This window comes from Oncorhynchus gorbuscha, linkage group LG10 (genome assembly GCF_021184085.1).
Source record: "Oncorhynchus gorbuscha isolate QuinsamMale2020 ecotype Even-year linkage group LG10, OgorEven_v1.0, whole genome shotgun sequence".
Lineage (NCBI taxonomy): Eukaryota > Metazoa > Chordata > Actinopteri > Salmoniformes > Salmonidae > Oncorhynchus > Oncorhynchus gorbuscha.
In genome coordinates, this window is record NC_060182.1 from 24,066,593 (window position 1) to 24,091,943 (window position 25,351).

The 25,351-nt window shown below is 41.6% G+C and overlaps 1 protein-coding gene across 4 annotated transcripts; it reads right to left on the bottom strand.

Annotated features, from left to right (window-relative positions):
• Window positions 1-20: 20 nt before the first annotated feature.
• LOC124045719 (poly(rC)-binding protein 2-like) lies at window positions 21-25,315 on the bottom strand. Of its 4 annotated transcripts, none has more exons than XM_046365270.1 (13): window positions 25,142-25,315; window positions 24,094-24,227; window positions 23,788-23,811; window positions 23,142-23,174; window positions 22,781-22,897; window positions 22,176-22,307; window positions 21,677-21,808; window positions 21,437-21,511; window positions 18,193-18,234; window positions 3,311-3,383; window positions 3,139-3,194; window positions 1,300-1,469; window positions 21-1,157 (listed from the first exon to the last, which is right to left on the bottom strand). In XM_046365270.1, the coding sequence occupies exons 2-13, from the start codon at window positions 24,160-24,162 to the stop codon at window positions 1,121-1,123; spliced, it is 960 nt and encodes a 319-aa protein (XP_046221226.1). In that variant the 5' UTR covers window positions 24,163-24,227; window positions 25,142-25,315; the 3' UTR covers window positions 21-1,120. The 4 variants fall into 4 exon arrangements, with proteins under 4 accessions (XP_046221226.1, XP_046221224.1, XP_046221227.1 ...); XM_046365268.1 differs by having other exon boundaries at window positions 18,175-18,234; window positions 25,142-25,314; XM_046365271.1 differs by having other exon boundaries at window positions 21,680-21,808; window positions 25,142-25,313.
• Between the last annotated feature and the right edge of the window lie 36 nt (window positions 25,316-25,351).

The following is a 25,351-nucleotide window of genomic DNA, read 5'->3' on the forward strand; positions in this document are numbered from 1 at the left end:
AGACTGCTTACAGCCAGAGGTAGTTTAAGCGTTTCACATTTTTATTTCTGTATTTAAGTTCAACAATTCAGTTGCACCCAAATCTACAATAGTTTGAAAACGTGCACAAAAACATGTTTCTTCATCCTGCAAAGAATAATACAAAATAAAAATCTGACCCAGGCAAAGGAGGAAACTAGTGTTAGTTATATAATATCCCTTCTAGTTATTTTAAATTAATACCTCAAGTCTGATCATATAAAGACCCACAAGTCTTTTTGGGGAGTTTTGCCCCTAGCCCCCAGCAGTTAAAAAAAATATTTTCTCTATTTAAAACAAATATTCCAATGTTATTATCATTATTATTTTAGTAATTTCTGAGAAAATAAATCCATCCCTCCAGCCCATTGTCTCTGGGTTACCATGCCCCACCCACCCAACCCTATCAGAATCCAGTACACAACACTCAAATGTCCAGATAAAAAAGAAAAAAGAAGAAAAAGAGGATGGAAACAGGAATGACAAAATAATTATACAGTAAATAAGAGGTGACACAGAATTCAGTTAAATTCTCCTCATAGTCCCACTTTAGAGACGTTTCAATTATTTTCTGACATTGTCTTTCATTACATTTTTTTTTTAAGAGTACATCATTTACACCCCACGTATACCCATTGCCCACAATGCCTCGTTCTGGAAGTTCAGCTTTAAAGAATGTCAAATATCAGTGAATTCTAACACGAGGACTGGTGTGTATTAAATAAAAAATAAATACAGATAAAAATTAATCAAATGCAGGGGGGAAAAAACAGTCCACATCTAGTTTGTTATTTTTGGGTATTCTTTTTAAAAACATTTTGTAAGAAATCTGACAAAATATGCTTTTTCAGATTTCTCCCATTTCAAAACAGAAATTACCAAAGACAAAATATCTTGCAAAATAACTATTTGCAAAGGGAATTTAAAAACATAAATAAATAAAATACATTGATGTAATTACAACTGAGTATGTAGGTGTTTAACCAAAGGAAAAGAGAAAACAGTAAGTTGAAAATACTTGGTTTTTGCATTAACTTCAGTGAGGGACTCTGTAAAAAAGCAGGGTGGGGGTTACGTCAGGTGCTGATGAAGATCCTCCGTGTCAGTTGGCTGCCAGTCCAGTAGCTTCAGAGGACAGCCTACATCAACACAACAAACGAGGTGAATCAAAACAAAAAACTAACATTTGTATACAAGCTGCTTTGATTTCCCAGTCATACTAGTCTAGTCCTCTTATTTTGAACCATGACATATCAGTAGTTCCAGTGTGTTGTCCCTTACCTGGCATTGATCAGGTACTCAGCCAGGCTGATGCCGGCAGGGGAGCCGGTGATGGTAACCTGCCTGTCAGTGGAGCCCTCCACTTGGTTGGCGATCTTGATCTGAGCCCCAGACATCTGACGGATCTCATTGATCTTAGCCCCCTGACGGCCAATGATGCAGCCAATCAACTGAGGCAAGGAAGGGAAGAGGGAGCGAGTCAGAGAATACAAGACATTTCAACCACTTCAAGAGATGCAGTGCCTTTGGAAAGTATTCAGACCCCTTGACGTTTTCCACATTTTGTTACGTTAAAACCTTAATCTATTTTCTAATTGATCCACACACACACCAGGTTTTTAGAAATTCTTGCAAATGTATTTTTTTTAAATGAAACACGGAAATATCACATGTACATAAGTATTCAGACCCTTTACTCAGTAATTTGTTGAAGCACCTTTGGCAGCAATTACCGCCTCAAGTCTTCTTGGGTATAACGCTTCAAGCTTGGCACACCTGTATTTTGAGAGTTTATCCCATTCTCTGCAGATCCTCTCAAGCTCTGTCAGGCTGGATGGGGAGCGTCACTGCACACCCATTTCTGGCCTCTCCAGAGATGTTAGATCGGGTTCAAGTCCGGGCCACTTAACGACATTCAGAGACTTGTCCCAAAGCCACTCCTGTGTTGTCTTGGCTGTGTGCTCAGGGTCATTGTCGTTGTCTGAGGTCCTGAGCAGGTTTTCATCAAGGCTCTCTGTACTTTGCGTCATTCATCTTTGCTTCAATCCCGACTAGTCTCCCAGTCCATGTCGGTGAAAAACATCCCCACAGCATGATGCTGCCACCACCGTGCTTCACCATAGGGATGGTGCCAGGTTTCCTCCAGATGTGACGCATGGCAGTCAGGCCAAAGAGTTCAATCTTGGTTTCATCATACCAGATAATCTTGTTTCTCATGGTCAGTCCTTAGGTGCCTTTTGGCAAACTCCAAGCAGGCTGTGATGTGCCTTTTACTAAAGTGTGGCTTCCGTCTGGCCACTCAAACATAAAAGGCCTGATTGGTGGAGTGCTGCAGAGATTGGGCTCTTCTGGAAGGTTCTCCCATCTGCACAGAGAAACTCTGGAGCTCTGTCAGAGTGACCATCGGGTTCTTGGTGGTTCCAAACTTCTTCCATTTAAGAATGATGAGGCCATTGTGTTCTTGGGGACATTCAATGCTGCAGACATTTTTTGGTACCTTTTCCCCGGACCTGTGCTTCGACACAATCCTGTCTCGGAGCTCTACGGACAATTCCTTAGACCTCATGGCTTGGTCTTTGCTCTGGCATACACTGTCAACTGTAGGACATTATATAGACAGGTGTGTGCCTTTCCAAATCATGTCCAATCAATTTAATTTACCACGGGTGGACTCCAATCAAGTCGTAGAAACATCAAGGATGATCAATGGAAACAGGATGCACCGGAGCTCAATTTCATGTCTCATAATAGCAAAGGGTCCAAATAGTTATGTAAATAAGTAATGTTTTTTTTATTTTTATGAATTTGCCAACATTTCTAAAAACCTGGTTCTCTCAATCATTATGGGGTATTGTGTGGAGATTGAGGGGGGAAAATGATTTATTCAATTTTAGAATAAGGCTGTAATGTAACAAAATATGGAAAAAGTCAAAGGGGTCTGACGACTTCCCGAACACACTGTAAATGGAAGTTCGATTTAAATATGTTTCTGCTAAGAACACAGATCAGACAAGTATATTAGACAAATAGACTAACCAAATGGCTGAATTATTTACATTAAACTTCAGCTGAAGTAACGAGAACAGGTGAGAGAATTCAAGGGTGGATGGGGACACTTACATCATTTGGAATGGTCAGCTCATGGGAACTAGTTTGTGCAGAAGAATCCATCCCAGCTAAAGAGAGAAAAACACTCAGTACCTACAAAGCAAACTTTGCACACAATGCAACGTATAAACAAATAACATGTCAATCAAATGCTTCCTGTCCCCATCCTTCCTCTGTGACCTACCTTGGAAACCCTGGTTGTTGGGAGCGATGGGGAAAGGGCTCTGCTGCATGGCCAGCTGGTGGAGTTTGGTAAGCTTTGGAGAGAGAGATGGAAAGGAAGAGCGAAAGATGGAAAGAGATGAAGAGAGGGGGGGATGAAAGGAGACAGACAGAGGGCTATGATCAGCACAATTTTATACACACACACACACACACACACACACACACACACACACACACACACACACACACACACACACACACACACACACAGTAAAAAGATTGTAGAAAATAGTAAAAATAAAAATGTGTGTGTACATTGTAGAATAATAGTGAATACATCAAAACTATGAAATAACATATGGAATGTAGTAACCAAGTGTTAAATCAAAATATATTTATGAGATTCTTCAAAGTATCCACCCTTTGCATTGATGACAGCTTTTTAAAACGTAAAAAAAAAAAAAAAAAAAACTTTATTTAACTAGGCAAGTCAGTTAAGAACAAATTCTTATTTTCAATGACTGCTTAGGAACAGTGGGTTAACTGCATGTTCAGGGGCAGAACGACAGATTTGTACCTTTTCAAATCCCAGAGCTGACCATGTAACCTTGAAGTTACGAGTCCAATGCTCTAACCACGAGGCTACCCTGCCGTCCCTTTGCACACTCTTGGCATTTCCTCACCCAGCTTCATAAGGTGGTCACCTGGAATGCATTTCAATTAACAGCTGTGCCTTGTTAAAACCTAATTTATGGAATTTCATTCCTTCTTTTTTTTGAGCCAATCAGTTGTTATGATAAGGTAGGGGTGGTATACAGAAGATGGTCTTTTATCAAGTAGGGCTAAGTCCATATTATGGCAAGAACAGCTCAAAATAAGCAAAGAGAAACGACAGTCCATCATTACATGAAGACATGAAGGCCAGTCACTGGAACATTTCAGGAACGTTGAAAGTTTCTTCAAGTGCAGTCGCAAAAACCATCAAGCGCTATGATGAATCTGGCCCTCATGAGGACCGCCAGAGGAAAGGAAGACCCAGTGACCTCTGCTGCAGAGGAAGTTCATTTGAGTTATCTACACCTCAGATTGTAGCCCAAATAAATCTCTCAGTTCAATTAACAGACATCAAAATTTAACTACCTTAAATTTTGCTGGACCCCAGGAAGAGTAACTGCTGCCTTAGTTAATGGGGATCCATAATAAATACATCAACTGTTCAGAGGAGACTGCGTGAACCAGGACATGGTCGAATTACTGCAAAGAAACCACTACTACAAGGACACCAATAACAATAAGAGACTTGCTTGGGTCAAGAAACGCAAGCAATGGACATTAGACCGGTGGAAATCTGTCCTTTGGTCGGAGTCCAAATTTGAGATTATTGGTTCCAACCTCCGTGTCTTTGTGAGACGCAGAGTAGGTGAACGGATGATCTCTGCATGTGTGGTTCCCACCATGAATCATGGAGGTAGTGTGATTGTGCTTTGCTGGTGACACGGTCTGTGATTTAGAATTCAAGGCACACTTAACCAGCATGGCTACCTCAGCATTCTGCAACGATATGCCATCACATCTGGTTTGCGCTTTCATTTGTTTTTCAACAGGACAATGACCCAACACACCTCCAGGCTGTGTGAGGGCTATTTGACCAAGGAGAGTGATGGCGTGCTGCATCCGATGACCTGGCCTCCACAATCACCCGACTTCAACCCAATTGAGATGGTTTGGGATGAGTTGGACCGCAGAGTGAAGGGAAAGCAGCCAATAAGTGCTCAGCATATGTGGGAACTCCTTCAAGACTGTTGGAAAAGCATTCCAGGTAAAGCTGTTTGAGAGAATGCCAAGCGTGTGCAAAGCTTTCATCAATGCAAAGGGTGGCTACTTCGAAGAATCTAAAATATATTTAGATTGGCTTAACACCGTTTTTGGTTACTACATGGTTCCAGCTGTTATTTAATCATTTTGATGTCTTCACAATTATTCTACATTGTAGAAAATAGTATAAATAAAGAAAACCGTTGAATGAGTAGGCATTTCCAAACGTGACTGGTACAAACACGTTCATTAGATACACAACCCAGTTCACGAAAATGTAGCGTATCCTACAGACAGTGAATGAATCAAGACTCTTTTCACACACGACAGTGTCTAGGGTTTACCGAGAATGGTGTGACAAACATCCTGTCCGCATCAGTCCCCCGAGCGAAAACAACTTGGTTGAAGGAGAATGGCAAGAACTCTGCAAGCTAACAGGCGGCTCACAAATGACAAATAACGGCGCAGTACAAGTGGTGTGCAGAACGGCATCTCGGAATGGATAACTACTCTATCCATGTCACGGACGGGCTGTTGCAGCAGACGATCGCACCGGGTTCCACTCCTATCAGTTAAAAACAAGAAGAAACGGCTCCAGTGGGCACGCAACCACCAACAACGGACACAGAGGAGTGGAAAAACTTTGCCTAGATTATGAAAGTGAGATCAGTTTACTTAAGTGGCCTGCGCAGTCCCCCAGACCTCAATCCAATGGAGCATCTTGGAACATACAAAATCCCTGTGGAACGTGTTTGACACCTTTTGGAATGCCCCAAAGAATTCAGGTTGTTCTGAGGGCAAAGGGGGGTCCAACCCGGTACTAGATGTGTGTGCCTAATAGACTGGCCGGTGAGTGAGTACACACGCACAGGGATGCACACAGTGCAGTCGGAAAGTATTCAGACACCACATTTTCTTACGTTACAGCCTTATTCTTAAAAACCATAATGACAAAGTGAAAACAGGTTTAGAAATATTTGCAAAATTACACATTTTAAAACAGTCTTTGCTATGCGACTCAAAATTGTGCTCAGGTGCATCCTGTTTCCATTGATCATTCTTGAGATGTTGTTTCTACAACTTGGAGTCCACCTGTGGTAATTTAAATTGATTTGACATAATTTGAAAAGACACACCTGTCTATATAAGGTCCCACAGTTGACAGTGCATGTCAGAGCAAAAAACAAGCCATGAGGTCAAAGGAATTGTCCGTAGAGTTCCGAGACAGGATTGTGTCGAGGCACAGATCTGGGGAAAGGTACCAAAATAAGTCTGCAGCATTTGTGCCCAAGAACACGGCGGACTCCATTTTTAAATGGAATACGTTTGGAACTGCCAAGACTCTACCTAAAGCGGGCCGCCCGGCAAAACTGATTAATCGGTGGTCACTGACAGAGCTCCAGAGTTCCTCTGTGGAGATGGGCGAACCTTCCAGAAGGACAACCATCCCTGCAGCACTCCACCAAAGCAGTCCTTTATGGTAGAGTGGCCAGACGGAAGCCACTCCTCAGTAAAAGGCACATGACAACACGCTTGTAGTTTGCCAAAAGGAGTCTCTGATCATGAGAAACAAGATTCTCTGGTCTGATGAAACCAAGATTGAACTGAATGCCAAGTGTCACATCTGGAGGACACTTGGCACCATCCCTATGGTGAAGCATGGGTGGTGGCAGCATCATGCTGTGGGGATGTTTTTCCAGCAGCAGAGACTGGGAGATCAGTCAAGATCGAGGGAAAGATGAACAGAGCAAAGTACAGAGCAATCCTTGATGAAAATCTGCTCCAGACTGCTCAGGACATCAGACTGGGGAAAAGGTTCCCCTTCCAACAGGACAAACAACCCAACCCTAGGTAAGACAACGCAGGAGTGGCTTCGGAATAAGTCTCAATGTCCTCGAGTGGCCCAGCCAGAGCCCGGACTTGAACGCGACCTAACATCTATGAAGAGACCTGAAAATAGTTGTGCAATGATGCTCCCCATCCAACCTGAGAGCTTTAGAGGATCTGCAGAGAAGGGGAGAAACTCCCCAAATACAGGTGTGCCAAGCTTGTGTAGCATCATACCCAAGAAGACCCAAGGCAGTAATCACTGCCAAAAGGTGCTTCAACAAAGTACTGAGTAAAGGGTCTGAATACTTATGTAAAATGTAATATTTCATTTATTTTATTTCATACATGGCGTAGTGTGTAGATTGATGAGGGGAAATAACTATTTAATCCATTTTGGAATAAGGCTGTAACATAAAATGTGGAAAAGGTGAAGGGGTCTGAATAGTTTCTGAATGCACTGTATATAGCCCACATATTGACGCGGAACGAGGGAGAGCTTGGTTTGTTTTAGAAGGTTTGTTGGTTTTGAAAGTGTATTGAGTTTCTTAGTAGCTAGCTAACTTTTGAATTTGGATCCTGCGAAGCAGTTGGCATCAGTTACTGGGACTGCGCTCTGTCCAATGATCCTGCCGATCAAAGCCGTGTCCGAGGAGCTATTTGGCGTAGCAGCTAGCCCAGCTGCCTATCAAGCTAGCGGGGGTTTTCTAAGCGCTTGAACATAGCCTGCGACATGGTTAAACATTGCCTGCGACATGATTAAACATTGTAGCTGGGACTGCAGATTTTCCCAGGTTTGTGGCCATCTAGATCCCTGCTGTTTGTTGTTGTTTTCAATCTTCCGTTGTTGTTTTCAATTTTCCCTGCGACCTGCCCGGTCTAGCACTACTAGAAATAACAGCATAACCTACATTTCTAGCTAGTATGACAAAGACCAAAGCCGGCAGGAGTACTGTTGAGGACAGTGGTGTCTATCACAGGTGAAGGATCTTAAAAAATATATATATAAACACAAAATAAATTAAATAGGAGTTCTACAAGCATTTGTTACAACAAGAAATAGCTTCAAATGTTTTGTCCAAATACTGGTGGAGTCAACTAATACAAAATAATAGATGACCTGACCAGAGGTCCAGGACCCGAAGAACAGTTTGCAGTTCCTCCGGGGTCAGCTCGATGAGTTGAAACAGGAGAACGGCAAGATGACAGCAATCTGTAGGTCACTGAGAGACAGGACATGAGTTCTGTGTGTGAAACCATGATAACAATAATGGAGAAATCAGATTGAGAGACAACCAAGGCAGAACATAGTTGTGGACGGAATTGCAGAACCTTTACATGAGACCTGGACGGAATCTGAGGACAAAGTGAGGGAAATTATCTTGGAGAAATTGAAGATGGACCACAGGAAGATTGAGGTGAAGCTGGAAAACCCACCACCTACCCAGATGACAGGACCAGGATAGTGGTCAAGTTCCTAAGGTTCAAGGACAAGGTAGCGGTTCTGGAAAGAGCCAAGAACTCAAGGAACGTACATCTTCCTCAACAAGGACTATCCTGAAGCTGTATGCCAGAAGAGGAAAGAACTGATCCCAACCACGAAAGCTGCCAACGTGGGGACATTGGTTACATCCACTATGACAGGCTCATTATCTACCCTCCCAAAAGCATGGAAGGCATGAGAGCCAAGCCTATGAGTTTGTAGCATCAACCCCACAGCACACACACCAATTGATTAATGGACTGCTGAATGTGTATTGTTTATCTTTCTTTGTTTGCTATTTTCCATATTATGTCTCTCTGATAAGCTACCCAGGGAAGGGCTGAAAATAGCACATATTGATATATATAGCCTCAGAAATGAGGTTCATGAAATCAATAACTTGCTAAAGTCAGATAAGAGCCATATATTAGCCATTACTGACTTACTTAGATAATTCATTTGATGATACAGCAGTAGCAATACAAGGATATAACATCTATAGAAGAGACATGGATGCTTATGGGAGAGATGGCTCTGAATATATCCAGCAACACATCTCTGTAATGCTTAGAGAAGATCTTATCTTGTGTTATTGAAGTTGTGGTTGCCAAGTGCTGACAGTCAGCATCTAAATAATATATATGAAATGGTTGATAGTGTATGTGATGTAAACAGAGTTCTACTTTCTTGGGGACCTGAAGATTGACTGGTTTTCATCAAGCTGTCAAACCAGAGCCTGTAATCTGGCTCATGTTATTAAATCAACCTACCAGGGTGTTTAAACACTACAGGAACAAGCTCATCCACAAGTATCGATCACATTTTTGCTAATACTGCGCTATTCGTACCCATTGGATGCAGAGATCACAATATAGTGGCTATGTCCAGGAAAGCCAAAGTTCCAACAGCTGGGCCTAAAATAGAGTATAACAGATCTTACAAAAGATTTTGCTGTGACTCATGTGGATGTTATATTTGTTGGTCTGATGTGATTAATAAGGAGCATCCATACACTGCACTTGATGAATTTCTGAAATTGCTTCTTTCAATTACTGCACCTGTTAAGAAACGGACCGTTCGAACTGTTAAGGCGCCATGGAATGATGAGGAATTTAAAAACTGTATGGTTGAAAGAGATGGGGCAAAAGGAGTGGCTAATAAGTCTGGCTGCACATCTGACTGGCAAACTTAAATCAAATTGAGAAATCACATGACTAAACCCAACAAATAAAAAATAAAAAATGTATTATGGATCCAATATCAATGATATAAAGGATGAGTACTTCAAAATTAAATTATGTGCAGAAACATCTTTCATAGAATCAGATGGCTTATTCAACACAAAACCATTTGATGTTTACCAATTATTTGAATAATTTAATTGGCAAAGTGGGCAAACTTATGCAGGAAATGGCAACAATGAACAGTGAGCCATCGTACTCATGCATAAAAAAAAGAAGAAAAACATTGCAAGTTTGAATTTTATCAAGTTAATGTGGGAGAGGTGATTTTTGTGTGTTATCAATCAATAACGACAATAATCGATCAATCCTGGCATTGACAACTCCGGTGGAAAGCTACGGATGATGTTAGCGGACTCTATAGCCACTCCCATCTGTCATATTTTTAATCTGAGCCTAGAGGAATGTCTTTGTCCTCAGGCCTGGAGGGAAGCCAAAGTAATTCTGCTACCCAAGATTGGTAAAGGGCCTTCACTGGTTCTAACAGCAGACCTATCAGCATGCTGCCAGCTCTTGGATTTTTTGTTGTTGTTGTTGACCAAATACAATGATATTTCTCTAAACAAATTAACAAACGTTTAGCATGCTTATAGAGAAGGGCACTTAAGATGTACTGCACTGACACAAATGACTCATGATTGGTGGAAAGAAACTGATACTAAGATTGTTGGAGCTGTACTGTTAGATTTCAGTGCAGCTTTGATATTATTGACCATAATCTGTTGAGAAAACTTGTGTTATGGCTTTTCAACCTCCGCGCTAAATCCACGATATGGCAATCTAATAGATCTCAAAGGGTTTTATTTAATGGAAGCTTCTCTAATGTCAAACATGTCAAGTGTGGCGGACTGCAGGGCAGCTCTTTAGGCCCTCTACTCTTTTATATTTTTGGCTAAGACGAGGAGACTGACTGCATCACTTATGTTTATAAGAAACTATATAAAAAGAGATGGCTGACATCATTTCCTGTCACAACTTGTGGACTTGTTTACGTGCTGCTGTGCATTTTGTTGCTAGTGTTACTTTGCTACCTGTCAACTTTACTTTTTATATCTCCCCCCTCAACTTTTTATTTTTACCTGGATGCTTTATCTTGGCATGGTTCTACAGGACCTCCACCAGCCAAAGCTAAGTACAGATAGTAGTATAAATCCCCTCGCACAGTCCCCGCAGCCAGGCAATTTTGTCATGGCTTCTGGAAGGAAATGCTGTAGGAATCATCAATCAGTTCTCGCCATTAAGCAACGTTCTCTGGTCTCTCCTCCACCCATTACAGGGTCTGAGACACCGAAGCCTTCCACCATTAGCTCTGACAAATTGAAAACCCTAGTCATTGGGGGACACCATTACCCGCAGTATTAGACTTCAAAATAATTATCCAGCGATCATACACTGCTTATCAGGGGTCAGGGCTACCGACATTAAGGCTAATCTGAAGATGGTGCTGGCTAAAGGCTAAAACTGGCGAGTGTAGAGAGTATAGGAATATTGTTATCCACATTGGCACCAACGAAGTTAGGATGAAACAGTCTAAAGGTCACCACGGGCAACATAGCCTCAGTGTGTAAATCAGCTAGAAAGATGTCGACATCGAGTAATTGTCTCTGGCCCCCTCCCAGTTTGTGGGGAGCGATGAGCTCTCCAACAGTCTCAACTCAATCGCTGGTTGAAAATAGTTTTCTGCCCCTCTCAAAAGATCCAATCTACAAATTCTCCCTCTTTCTGGAACTCAGGGACCAAGCCTGGCCTGCTGAGGAGTGACAGACGTATCTACGAACCTAGAAAGGGCTCTAACTTCACAATGAGATAGCCAGCCTGCCAGCTTAGTGGAGTCTACCACTAGCACAGTCAGTGTAGTCAGCTCAGCTATCCCCATTGAGACAGTGTCAGTGCCTCGATCTAGGTTGGGCAAAACTAAACATGGCAGTGTTCGTTTTAGCAATCTCACTGGGATAAAGACCTCCATTCCTGTCTTTATTGAAATAAATTGTGATCTCACATCTCAAAATAGGGGTACTTCATGTTAGATCCCTCACTTCCAAGGCAGTTATAGTCAATTAACTATTAACAATTAACTGATCATAATCTTGATGTGATTGGCCTGACTGAAACATGGCTTAAGCCTGATGAATTTACTGTGTTAAATGAGGCCTCTTCTCCTGGTTACAATAGTGACCATATCTCCCACCTATCCGCAAAGGCAGAGGTGTTGCTAACATTTACGATTCCAAATAACACATAAAAAAGGGGGGAAAAAACATCTGAGCTTCTAGTCATGAAATCTATGCAGCCTACTCAATCACTTTTTATAGCTACTGTTTACAGGCCTCCTGGGCCGTATACAGCGTTCCTCACTGAGATCCTAATCGGACCTTGTAGTCATGGCAGATAATATTCAAATTTTTGGTGACTTTAATAATGTTCACATGGAAAAGTCCACAGACCCACTCCAAAAGGCTTTTGGAGCCATCATCGACTAAGTGAGTTTTGTCCAACATGTCTCCGGACCTACTCCATGCCAGTCATACTGTGGACCTAGTTTTGTCCCGTGGAATAAATGTTGTGGATGTAAATGTTTTTCCTCATAATCCTAAACTAGCGGACCACCAATTTATTACATTTGCAATCACAACAAATAATCTGCTCAGACGCCAACCAAGGATCATCAAAAGCCGTGCTATAAAATCTTAGACAACTCAAAGATTCCTAGATGCCCTTCCAGACTCCCTCTACCTACCCAAGGACATCAGAGTACAACAATCGGTTAACCATCTGAGGAACTTAATTTAACCTTCCATAATACTCTAGATGCAGTCGCACCCATAAAACATTTGTCATAAGAAACTAGCTCCCTGGTATACAGAAAATACCCAAGCCCTGAAGCATGCTTCAAGAAAATTGGAACGGAAATGGCGCTACACCAAACTAAGTCTTCTGATTAGATTGGAAAGACAGTACCGTGCAGTATTGAAGAGCCCTCACTGCTGCTCGATCATTATTTTTCCAACTTAATTTAGGAGAATAAGAACAATCATACATTTATTTTTGATACTGTTGCAAAGCTCACTAAAAAGCAGCATTCCCCAAGAGAGGATTGCTTTCACTTCAGCAGTGATAAATCCATAAAGTTCTTTGACGAAAAGATCATGCTCATTAGAAAGCAAATTACAGACTCCTCTTTAGATCTGCATATTTTTCCAAAGCTCAGTTGTCCGGAGTCTGCAAAACACTGCCAGGACCTAGGCTCAAGGGAGACACTCAAGTTTCTTAATAGAGTAGTACATCTCTTGACACATTGATGAAAATAGTCATGGCCTCTAAACCGTCAAACTGCATACTGGACCCTACTCCAACTAACTAAAGAGCTGCTTCCTGTTCTTGGGCCTCATATGTTGAACATAAAACGGCTCCCTATCCACCGGATGTGTACCAAACTCACTAAAAAGTGGCAGTAATAAAGCCTCTCTTGAAAAAGACAAACCTTGAACCAGAAAATATATATATTTTTTAAACTTAGACAAAAAAAGAAAATGTTAAAAAATGTAAATTTATATCAAATCTCCCATTGCGAATTTTTTTATTTTTAAAGCTGTTGTGCAGCAACTCACTGCCTTCCTGAAGACTAACAATGTATACAAAATGCTTCAGTCTGGTTTTAGACCCCATCATAGCACTGAGACTGTACTTGCTTTTGATACTATCGAGCACCACATTCTTTTGGAGAGATTGGAAACCCAAATTGGTCTACACGGACAAGTTCTGGCATGGTTTGGATTTGATCTGTCGGAAAGATCAGTTTGTCTCTGGATGGTTTGTCCTCTGACAAATCAACTATAAATTTCGGTGTTCCTCAAGGTTTCTGTTTTAGGACCTCTTGTTTTCACTAATATATATATATATATATATTACCTCTTGGTGATGCCATTCGGAAACAATGTTAACTTTCACTGCTATGAGGACGATGCACAGGTGTACATTTCGATGAAACATGGTGAAGTCCCAAAATTGCCCTCCCTGGAAGCCTGTGTTTCAGACATATGGAAGTGGATGGCGAAAAAAATGTTTTACTTTTAAACTCTGACAAAACAGAGATGCTAGTTCTAGGTCCCAAGAAATTAAAGAGATCTTTTGTTGGATCTGACAATCTTGATGGTTGTACAGTCGTCTCAAATAAAACTGTAAAGGACCTCGGCGTGTCGGAACCCTGATCTCGCTTTTGACAAACATATAAAGAACAGCTTTTTTCCATCTACGTAACACTGCAAAAATCAGAAACTTTGTCCAAAAAATTATGCAGAAAAATTAATCCATGCTTTTGTCACTTCTAGATTATACTACTGCAATGCTCTACTTTCCAGCTACCCGGATAAAGCACTAAATGAACTTGACTAGAAGCAAATTAGCGCTGATTTCAAGGTTTTACTGCTAACCTACAAAGCATTACATGGGCTTGCTCCTGTCCATGTTTCCGATTTGGTCTTGCCGTACATACCTACCCCTAAGCTACGGTCACAAGATGCAGGCCTCCTTATTGTCCCTAGAATTTCTAAGCAAACAGCTGGAGGCAGGGCTTTCTCCTATAGAGCTCTTTATTGAAGACTCATCTCTTCAGGGTCCTATGATTGAGTGTAGTCTGAGCCAGGGGTATGAAAGTGAACAGAAAGACACTGGAGCAATGAACCACCCTTGCCGTCTCTGCCTGGCCAGTTCCCCTCTCTCCACTGGGATTCTCTGCCTATAACCCTATTAGGGGGCTGAGTCACTGACTTTCTGGTGTTCACCCATGCCGTCCCCAGCAGAGGTGCGTCACTTGAGTGGGTTGTGTCTGACGTAATCTTCCCGTCAGGGTTGGCGCCCCCCTCAGGTTCGTGCCGTGGGGGAGATCTTCGTGGTCTATACTCTGCCTTGTCTCAGGGTAGTAAGTTGGTGGTTGAAGATATCCCTCTAGTGGTGTGGGGGCTGTGTTTCGGCAAAGCGGGCGGGGTTATATCCTGCCTGGTTGGCCCTGTCCGGGGGTATAGTCAGACGGGGCCACAGTGTCTCCCGACCGCTCCGGTCTCAGCCTCCAGTAATTATGCTGCAATAGTTTGTGTCGGGAGGCTAGGGTCAGTCTGTTATATCTGGAGTATTTCTCCTGTCTTATCCGGTGTCATATGTAAATTTAAGTATGTTTCCTCTAATTCTCGCTCTTCTCTCAGAGGACCTGAGCCCTAGGACCATGCCTCAGGACCACCTTGCCGTCCCCAGTCCACCTGGTCGTACTGCTGCTCCAGTGTCAACTGTTCTGCCTGCGGCTATGGAACCCTGACCTGTTCACCGGACGTGCTACCTTATCCCGGACTTGCTGTTTTTGACTCTCTTTACCGCACCTGCTGTCTCTAACTCAATGATCGGATATGAAAATCCAACTGACATTTACTCCAGAGTTGCTGATCTGTTGCACCCTCTACAACCACTGATTATTATTATTTGACCCTGCTGGTCATCTATGAATGTTTGAACACCGTGGCCATGTACTGTTCTAATCTCCACCCGGCACAGCCAGAAGAGGACTGCCCACCCCTCAGAGCCTGGTTCCTCTAGGTTTCTTCCTAGGTTCCTGCATTTCTAGGGAGATTTCCTAGCCACCATGCTTCTAAATCTGATTGTTTGGGGTTTTAGGCTGGGTTTCTGTTAGTGATGCACATATGACATTTTTTGGCCAATATCCGATATCTTCCTTGACAAAAAAAAACCTGATACCGATAACCAATATTTCAAATTTTAGTTTAGTTACATACAGACACAGCGGTCTAAGGCACTGTATCTCAGGGTAAGAGGCATCACTAGTCTAGACTGTAATAATAACAACATCCGGCCTTGACTGGATAAGAGCGTCTGCTAAATGACTTAAATGTAATGTAAATGTAAATGATTGGGAGTCCCATAGGGCGGCGCATAATTGGCCCAGGATTGTCCGGGCCGTCATTGTAAATAAGAATTTGTTCTTAACTGACTTACCTAGTTAAAAAAAAGGTTACACACAAAAAAAGTTATTTTGTTGGCATTTACCCATGTCCCCTTTACCAATAAAACTTAATCAAAACGTATTTATTTCACTTACTTGCTGTGCTGTTTTGTTCATTTGTCCAGTCGTTTCATTCTCAACCAGGATTTCTATGGAACGCCGTTTGGGTCTTTGCGTGTCAAAAATGATACACGTCAAATAACCTGTTTCAGTAGCTATAATTAGCTAGCTTAATATAGCTAGGTGTCATCTAAAATAACCCTAATTTATAAGAGAGTTCTTATTTGATTAATGGTGGTCAGACCCATCAATGTGAAGCTAGCCACAATAGTGGACTTTGCAGTTAGCCTTCAAAATAAAAGTATAGCATAATTCTACTATTTGTATTAAATTTGCATCACTCAATAACATACTTTAAATTTGAAGGTAAACCGTAAATTCCACGATTGTGCCTAATCCTTATTGTGGCTAGCTTCACAACACATAACCCGCTCCGGTTGAGCCTCACTAGCCAGATGAAGCTAGCTGGCTGCTTATAAAGTTAGCTTTGGGCAACAGGGTTAAGTAGCTGGCTAGCGTTCCATAGTATGTACGTCGTGAATCTAATAGCAGTGACACTATTACTGTGTAACATCGGAAAAATAGCACACTTGGTAGTGTTAACCGGTGCTCGACCAGTCGGCGAAAGCCAACATCAGCCACAACAGAGAACGGTTGATTGTCAAGGGCAATGAATTCCATTATCTTGGCTTTAATGGATTACCTTAGAGTTGTCTCGCTAAACTTTTGACTTGTTGACTGCTTGATCCACACAGCAGACATTGTGGGCTAGTTTAGGAATGCTGTGTTGCACGTGTAGCGCAACATTTTACATGGCGTCATTACATCATGCATCTTCGTTATATAGGTATGCACGTCAGCTTTGACATCGTTTTGCACATCGGTCGTTAAACTAGACATCGACAGATACCAATATTGGCATTTTTAGCTAATGTCGGCTGATTACGAGATGTTCACCGATATATCGTGCATCCCTAGTTTCTGTATAGCACTTTGAGCCATCTGCTGATGTAAAAAAGGGCTTTAAATAAGTTGAATTGATTGATTAAATCCCAAATTGATTGCATAGTCAACATACACAAAGCTCTGACATACGGTACACATTGGATCTTATCCCTGGTGGCATGTCTGGTGGGGTATTTTCACAGTCCCCAAATCCATAACAAACTCAAGAAAGTGTACAGTATTATATAGATCCATTATTGCATGGAACTGTGTTCTATTTCATAATGTTAAAATGAACATCAAACCTGGATTTTAAAAACAAACATAATGCAACACCTCTCCCCTATTTGACCTCGATTGTTTGTGTGTATGTATTGATATGTAGGCTACGAGTGCCTTTTTTAAATTGATGCTGTTCTGTCCTTGAGCTGTTCTTGTCCATTAATATTCTGTATTATGACATGTTTTGTGTGGACACCAGGAAGAGTAGCTGATGCTTTTGCAACAGCTAATGAGGATCCTAATAAAATACCTACAAAATAAATTTCAAAAATGTATCGGTGTCGACAGAATTTATTGGCGAAGATTTAACACTACGAAATATCTGCAGAAAACATTGGCTATGAAATTATTGTCTGATACTGGAACGATTTTAGGCCATTGTCAGCCGATACCATAGGCTGAAATATCATGCATCCTACATATCAGAGAATGTGGGCCTCTTTAATTTAATTCGCTCTCCAATTATCGAAGGTAGAGTCATGTGTCCTCTGAAACTTGACCCGCCAAACCGCGCTCCTTAACACCCACCCGCTTAACCTGGAAACCAGCTGTACCAATGTGTCAGAGGAAACATCGTTCAACTTGGATCGGAAGTCAGCTTGCAGGCGCCCGGCTGCCTCAAGGAGTCGCTAGAACGCGACGAACCAATTAAAGCCCCCCTGGTCAAACCCTCCCCTAACCCCGGCGACGCTGGGCCAATTGTGCACCGCCCAATTGGACTCCTGGTCACGGCCAGTGAACGAACCCGGTTCTGTAGTGAGACCTCAAGCACTGCGAAGCAGTGCCTTAAACCACTGCGCCACTCAGGAGGCCGGAATGCGGGGCTTCTGAGCAATTACTTTACAGTACTATGTGCTGTCAATTTTTTATAATTACCATACATGGAGCAACTCAACACAATGGATTGATTGACAGTAGAAGACTAGCATAGGATCACAATCAAGCCAATGAGTCAAAGCCTAAATTCAGAATTCTTATCAAACATAATTGGTGTGCAGAGAAACTAAACAATACACACGGCAACAAAGTCATTGAAACAACCAACTGTGTTTAGAACTACAATTAGGCCTTAGCATTGCATCATTGGAGTGCATGAATTGAAACACAAAATGAAACTTGGGTGCTCAGGGGGGAGGGACAAAAAGTACAGCATGTAATAGAGGGTGGATGCCATGGCTACCCAGGAGGGTTGACTGTATGTGTAGATATATGGGCTCACTTACAGAATGACCTTCACTTACGTCAGGCTGTGGAATGGCGTGCTGTCCTTGGACAGCGTATGCCTGCAATGAGAGAATAGCACTTAGGAGGGCGCAATGGAAACAGAAAAAGTGCATGCACATGCATACACACCAAGTGAATGTACAGACAAAACACGCAAATATATAGGCTGTAGTACACTGGGGACCTATGACCTTGGATTTCTGGAATGAGAAAAATGTTATGGGGTAATTCATACATCAACACACATAAGTAGTCACTCCCCCCATGGATTTATTTTCTTAAAAATGCTTTATTGTAATTGGTCATTTATCTGCATAAAGTATTCCATAATGTTAAAGTGAAGAGAAATCTTTAACAATAAAAATGTAATAAAACAGTAATTTAGGCATTTCTAAATATAGTGAACTAAAATATCAGCGAAACATGTGTTGGTGTTGGTCCAATGTTTCATAAGAATGAAAGATCCCAGAAACTTTCCATTCACACAAAAATATTTCTTGCAAATGGTGCTCACAAATTTTACACCCTTGTTAGTGAGCATTTCTCCATTGCCAAGACTATCCATCAACCTGACAGGTGTGGCAAATCAAGAAGCTGATTAAACAGCATAATTACCCAGGTGCACCTTGTGCTGGGTTCAATAAAAGGCCACTAAAATTTATAGTTGTCATAACACAACGCCACAGATGTCTCAAGTTCTGAGGGACAATGCAATTGGCATGCTAACTGCATGAATGTCCACCAGAGCTGCTGCCAATGGAACTTGGCAACTACTGCCTCCGTCGATTTAAAGAATTTGGCAGCACGCCCAACCAGCCTCATAACCGCAGACCAAGTCTATGCCGTCTTGTGGGTGAGCGGTTTGCTGATGTCAACGCTGTGAACAGAGTGCCCCATGGTGGCAGTGGGGTTATGGTATGGGCAGGCATAAGCTACGGACAATCAACAATTGTATTATATTGATGGCACACAGATACCGTGCCTAGATCCTGAGGCGCATTGTCATGACATTCATCCGCAACCATCACCTCATGATTCAACAGTATAATGCACGGCCCCATGTCGTAAGTATCAACTTTATGCGAAGTAGATTTGTTGAGCTGCATAAGGCAAATGGTCACAAGATACTGAGTGCTTTCTGATCCACACCCTACCTTTTTAATAAGACATATGTGACTAACAGATGCATATCTGTATTCCCAGTCATGAGAAATCCATAGATTAGGGCCGAATTCATTCATTTCAATTGACTGATTTCCTTAAATGAACTGTAACACTGTAAAAAAATACAATTGTTGCATTTATATTTTTGTTCAGTATAGTTTAAGAGTAAAAATGACTTAACAAATCACGTAAGTTACATGGACTCACCCTGTATGAAATAGGGGTTGAATAACTACCCCTTCCATATGGAAACTATTCAGACCCCTTGACCTTTTCCACATTGTTACGTTACAGCTTTATTTTAAAATGGATTAAATAATATTTTTCCCCCTCAGCAATCTACATACAATAACCCATAATAAAAAAAAGCAAAAACAGGGTTTTAGAATTTATATAAATATTTTTTTATACCTTACATTTGCTATAAGACTCGAAATTGAGTTCAGTTGCATCCGGTTTCCATTAATCATTCTTGAGATGTTTCTACAACTATTGGTGTCCACCCGTGGTAAATTAAATATATTGGACATGTCTATATAAGGTTCCACAGTTGACAGTGCATGTCAGAGCAAAAACCAAGTCGAATGAACTGTCCATGGAGCTCCGGGACAGGATTGTGTCAAGGCACAGATTTGGTGAAGGGCACCAAAACATTTCTGCAGTATTGATGGTCCTCAAGAACACAGTGGAACCCATCATTCTTAAATGGAAGAAGTTTGGAACCACCAATACTCTTCCTAGAGCTGGCCACCTGGCACAAATTAGAAATCAGGGGAGAAGGGCATTGGGTCAGGGAGGTGACCAAGAACCTGATGGTCACTCTGACAGAGCTCCACTGTGGAGACGGGGGAATCTTCCAGAAAGAGAACCATCTCTGCAGCACTCCACCAATCAGGCCTTTAAGGTAGAGTGGCCAGACGGAAGCCACTCCTCAGTAAAAGGCACATGACAGCCCGCTTGGAGTGTGGCATATCAAGAAGCTGATTAAACAGCATGATCATTACACATCAATTAGGCTTAAGTGCCTTGCTCAATAGCACACATTTTTGTTGGCGACCTTTCAGTTACTGGCCCAACACTAACCGCTAGCCTACCTTCCACCCAAATCCAACACGTCACTGCAGTGTTGTGGGTATGCTTGACATCAGCAAAGGCTGGGGAGTTTCAGGATAAAAAGAACCGGGAAGGAGCTAAGCACAGCCAAAATCCTAGAGGAAAACATGCTTCAGTCTGCTTTACACCAGACACTGGGAAAATAACTCCCCTGTCAGCAGGACAATAACCTACAACACAAGGTCAAATCTACACTAGAGTTGCTTATCAAGAAATCAGCAAATGTTCTTGAGTGGCCAAGTTACAGTTCTGACTTAAATCTACTTGAAAATATATGACTAGACTTGAAAATTCCTGTCCAGCCATGATCCCCAACAATGACAGCTTTTGAAAAGAATAACAGGCAAATATTGCTAAATCCAGGTGTGCAATGTATTTACTCAAGAAGAGTCAGCTGTAATCGCTGCTAAAGGTGTTTCTAACATGCATTGTTGACTCAGGGGCGAATACTTATCCAAATCATGGTTTATTAGGGTCTTATTTTTCATTCATCAAAAAATATATATATACATTTTTCTTCAATTTGACAGATTATTTTGTGTAGATCGTTGACAAAACATGACAATGAAATCAATTTTAATCCCACTTTGTAAAAAAATGTGAATGAATCCAAAAGGGGGTGAATACTTATGACAGGCACTGTATACACACACAAAGAACACATTACACACAAAACAATGATATGGTCATGCGGGTAATGCATATGCACCCTCCAGCTGGCATTAAACCCATCTGTCAGCTCAACTACGCTACAATTACTGGATGGGATTTCTAACATAGAAACGCTGGCCAATCGGCAATGGTGCTGACATCTGCACAGTGCAGAATTATACTACTTAAATGTAGTAACACAGACCTAAAGATACAGTGGTATTCAACTTCCCTAAAACCAATGACAATGCTATCATTTTAGAAGGGAAACTTAACAAACAACTGACATGAATTACAGACTAATTAGTTGATTAATTAGGTTGGTTTATTTACCTGACCACCTGCAAAGATAACGGGAGAGCCTGAGGGTTTGGGCCTGTAAGGGATGGTTACACCCTTAGGCGGAGACTGAGGAGAGAGAGAAACAAATACTATTAGGAACTGGAAACTATACATACATAGTAGTTATTTTGCAGGCACTGTAAATGTAGAAAAACAATGGTTATCAAGCTAAGTAACATTCCTGACCATCCAAGACAAATAAGGGGTAGTGCGCCATTGTTCCCATACTACTACCTCAAGCATGACGACACAGATCTGCTTGACACACTCGATGATGGGCTGGGGGGTCCCTGCAATGGTGATGGCCCGCTCCGTGGAGTTAGGTAGCATGTCTCCTGCCACCTGCACCTGAGCTCCTGTCGACTACAGAGATACAGTTCTCTTTAAAATATCTTCAGACAATTATACTACTACTACTACTAATAAAAGCTAGTTCTTTGAATAAACATATTATTAAAATTTCATGTGGTAACCCAGTGCCAAATATGCATTATTCTTAGGCGAAAATAACCCTGGTGTCAGTAAAGGTTGGATCATACCATTCAACGACAGGTGTTTGGCAAGAATCTTCCATTCATAACTTGACTGGCCAAATGGTCAAAAAAGGTTTTTGGATGAATTTCCTACGGGTTCATTCAAATTCCATTGCCAATACTTCTCTTTAGAATATATCTCATGAAACCCCCAGCTGTAATGATGACTGCCTCATGTGTGGCTGTACTGTACTTACCTCTCTGATTTCCTTGATCTTGCAGCCGCCCTTGCCGATGAGCGACCCACACTGGCTGGCAGGCACAACGATGCGCAGGGTAACTGGCGGTTTACTGGTGGCCGTGCTGTTAGTCATTGAGCTGCTGATGTCCTGTGGGGAATTACAACAGGAGACACTGGTCAGGATGACGTCAGTTCAAAGACCTAGAATCTAGGTCGTATAGATGTTTTAGGATCTTCACTATGAAAAAAATCAGAAATTGCTACTAGTATTTTTACTCCAAAATTGTGTGGTTATGGGTGCATAAAAACTATTTTCTTTACAATTTCATTTTAATACAGTTCCAGTCAGATTAAAACATTTTTTATTTAACTAGGCAAGCCAGTTAAGAAAAAAAAATATTATTTACAATGACAGCCTACCCTGGGCCAACCCGGACGACGCTGGGCCAATTGTGCGCAGCCCTATAGGACTCCCAAACACTACTGGATGTGATACAGCCTGGATTCAAACCAGGGACTGTAGTGACACCTCTTGCACTGAGATGCAGTGCATTGGACTGCTGTGCCACTCGGGAGTTATACATTGCCTGTTTGAAATCTGTAGTTAGGATTCATTCGAACCTCCTCCAGCTTCTCGATGATCATGGAGAAGGCTTTAAAGATGGCAGTGGTGGGGCCTGCCAGGGTGATGATCCTCTCTGGGCAATTCCCTTCTGAGATGTTGATACGAGCACCACTCTACACAAGACAAACAGTCGCTTGTTTCTTTATTACAATGCTAAAATATTAAACCAAAATATTATTAATTTAATCATTAATTAAAGCTCTGTCAGTGCAAGCCTGATTTTGGTTCTAAAATTGCAATCTGTCAACCCTGAAGCATGAGTCAGAATCAGACATGGAAAATGTATAGAATTGTCTACTTCTCTCAAACTCCTTTCAACACTTCTATACAGCCTCAATGCAATGACAGACGACTCACCTCCTCTCTCATCTTCTTCACAGACTCTCCTTTCTGCAGAAAAATTACAGGAACCACAATATTTACATACATTACTATTGCTCCCGATTTAATCGGGTTGCACAAAAACAGTCAAATTTACTGGGACGGCGGGCAGGACGGTTGGTGATTATGACGGGGGTGAATGAGAAAATATCTAAAAGAATGAATTACTAAACTGACTTTCCAAACTTGGGTCGGTTGTAGACCCAATTCCTCTCTGCTTACCTCGTCAAAATAAAAGTCCCCTGCAAGTTATTACTTTTTTTGTCCACATATGGTGCATGTGAAGTGAATATATATGGCGCATAGGAAGTGAGTCTACAACAGACCCACGTTTGGAAAGTGTTTTTAATAATACATCACTTCCAATATTTTGTCTGAAATCCCCCCTCTCATAATGACCAACTGTCCTGCCCACCGGCACAGTAAGTAGAAATGAATTTTGTTTAACTTCTAGCTTCACCATGGAGTGTTTTTGTGCAACCAATACACTAGTGTTGCTCCCCATTGTATGTAAATATACCTACGCTGCTAAACGCAGCTAGATGTTTACACAACAGTCACAGCCATGATTGAACAGCGCAAAGCCGAACACAGTGAGAAACATCAGGAAAAGGACACTCACCTTGCCAATAATGCTTCCAACCTCCTGCAGACAAGAAAAGCAATATCACTAATCCATCCGTTTTTCATATTCACTTAATAGCTTTACTCAAGATTGAAAGAAACCTGTCTGTATTAGTTTTCCCCATTATATCCAAGTTATCCAATGTAGTGTGCAAGGTTTATGCTACTCTCTGGTGTCTCACTAAAGACAGTGGCAAGAGATTAGGTTTATGCTGACTATTCACAGTAATGAATGAGTTTTGTGAATGGAACAACCATGGTGTAATGGTCATAACTCCATCACCCATCTCCTGTTCATACCCACCTTTCCGTGCATAAGTAGCCTAATAGTAAGGGTGACATTGAGCCCTCCTTCAACCACACTGGTGTCCATAGCTGTTGTAGTGTCTTTAGTCTAGACTGGCCAAGAAGTCGAGTCTCTGGTCAAAAGTATCAGGTCTGCAAGACAAGAGGGACCAGAGAGATAAACGGCCAAGTTACAGAGGGCAACCAACAACCAGAAGTAGTTACTGTTCTATATAGAGTGTTAAGCTGAAAAAGAGTATAACTAGCTGCTGAATGTGTTGACCAGATGAGATGGATATAGTACCAGTCTGATGATGCCATCTCGTAAGTGAATCACGTCGATTAACTTGATTCCTTAACTACACCAAAGATTCACTGACTCCGTTCACATTGCAGTGTACCGGTTCAGATAATAATAGTAGCTAGCTAACGTAAAACAACTCTGGAAGAAACAGCCATGTGTAGCGACGCTAACTAGACTTAGTTGCTAACATTAGCTAACAGTTACCTAGCTAACTACCTTTATTTACACCTTGTAAAATACAAAACACTTTAAAAAAAGTTACTGTAGTAGCTAGCTAGTAGTAACGTTTGCTAGCTAGCATTTTTTATGGATATAAACCAGAATGCTTGCTATAGTGGAAATAAAATGTCAAAGCTTCAAGTGCCTACTTGAAATGACGAGTTAGCTAGCTAGCAGTATGGCTAGCAGTGACATTGGCTAGCTAGCTAAACTAGTTAAGAGTTGAAATACCTAAATTAATCAATTAATAAAAAACTATCCATACCTTGGGTACAGTAGTGTGGATACATCAATATTGTTCACGCTGCATGTTCTCGTTAGGTTGTTTTTAAACCATTAACTAACTAGTTAAAAAGGAAGATATCAAACGTTAACTGGCTAACTAACGTTAATCAAATCAGAATGAGCACAATGTTAGCAAACTAGCATGTGTAACGATAATCCGCAATTTTGAATGTTGCGGCCTAGGTCCTGAGACTCGTTCAGGCGCCGTTAACCCTGTCCTTCATTCCAAAGAAAATGCAGTAGTTAGGGCAAGCCTTACCTGAACCGTACTGTGAGATGTGTTCAGGGGGAGGGTAGGGTATTAAGGGAAGAGGTTCGGGAGGGAATTTTAAAAGGATTCGGGGAAAAGGGAAGAGACGCTGCTGCTCGATCGGGTTCCACTCTTCTGCTCAACACAAAAGACAACAAAAGGAAAATTGTTCAACTTTCAACTTTAACCCGATCCTCCCCAACGAGTTAACCCCACCCA

Excerpts from the sequence above, each read along its gene's own strand:
- LOC124045719 (XM_046365268.1), bottom strand. The coding sequence starts at position 24,162 with ATGGACACCAGTGTGGTTGAAGGAGGGCTCAATGTCACCCTTACTATT. Across the intron at positions 22,898-23,141 it reads TGAAGAAGATGAGAGAGGAG|AGTGGTGCTCGTATCAACAT; the intron begins GTGAGTCGTCTG and ends TGTCTTGTGTAG. Across the intron at positions 22,308-22,780 it reads TCATCGAGAAGCTGGAGGAG|GACATCAGCAGCTCAATGAC; the intron begins GTTCGAATGAAT and ends AATTCCCCACAG.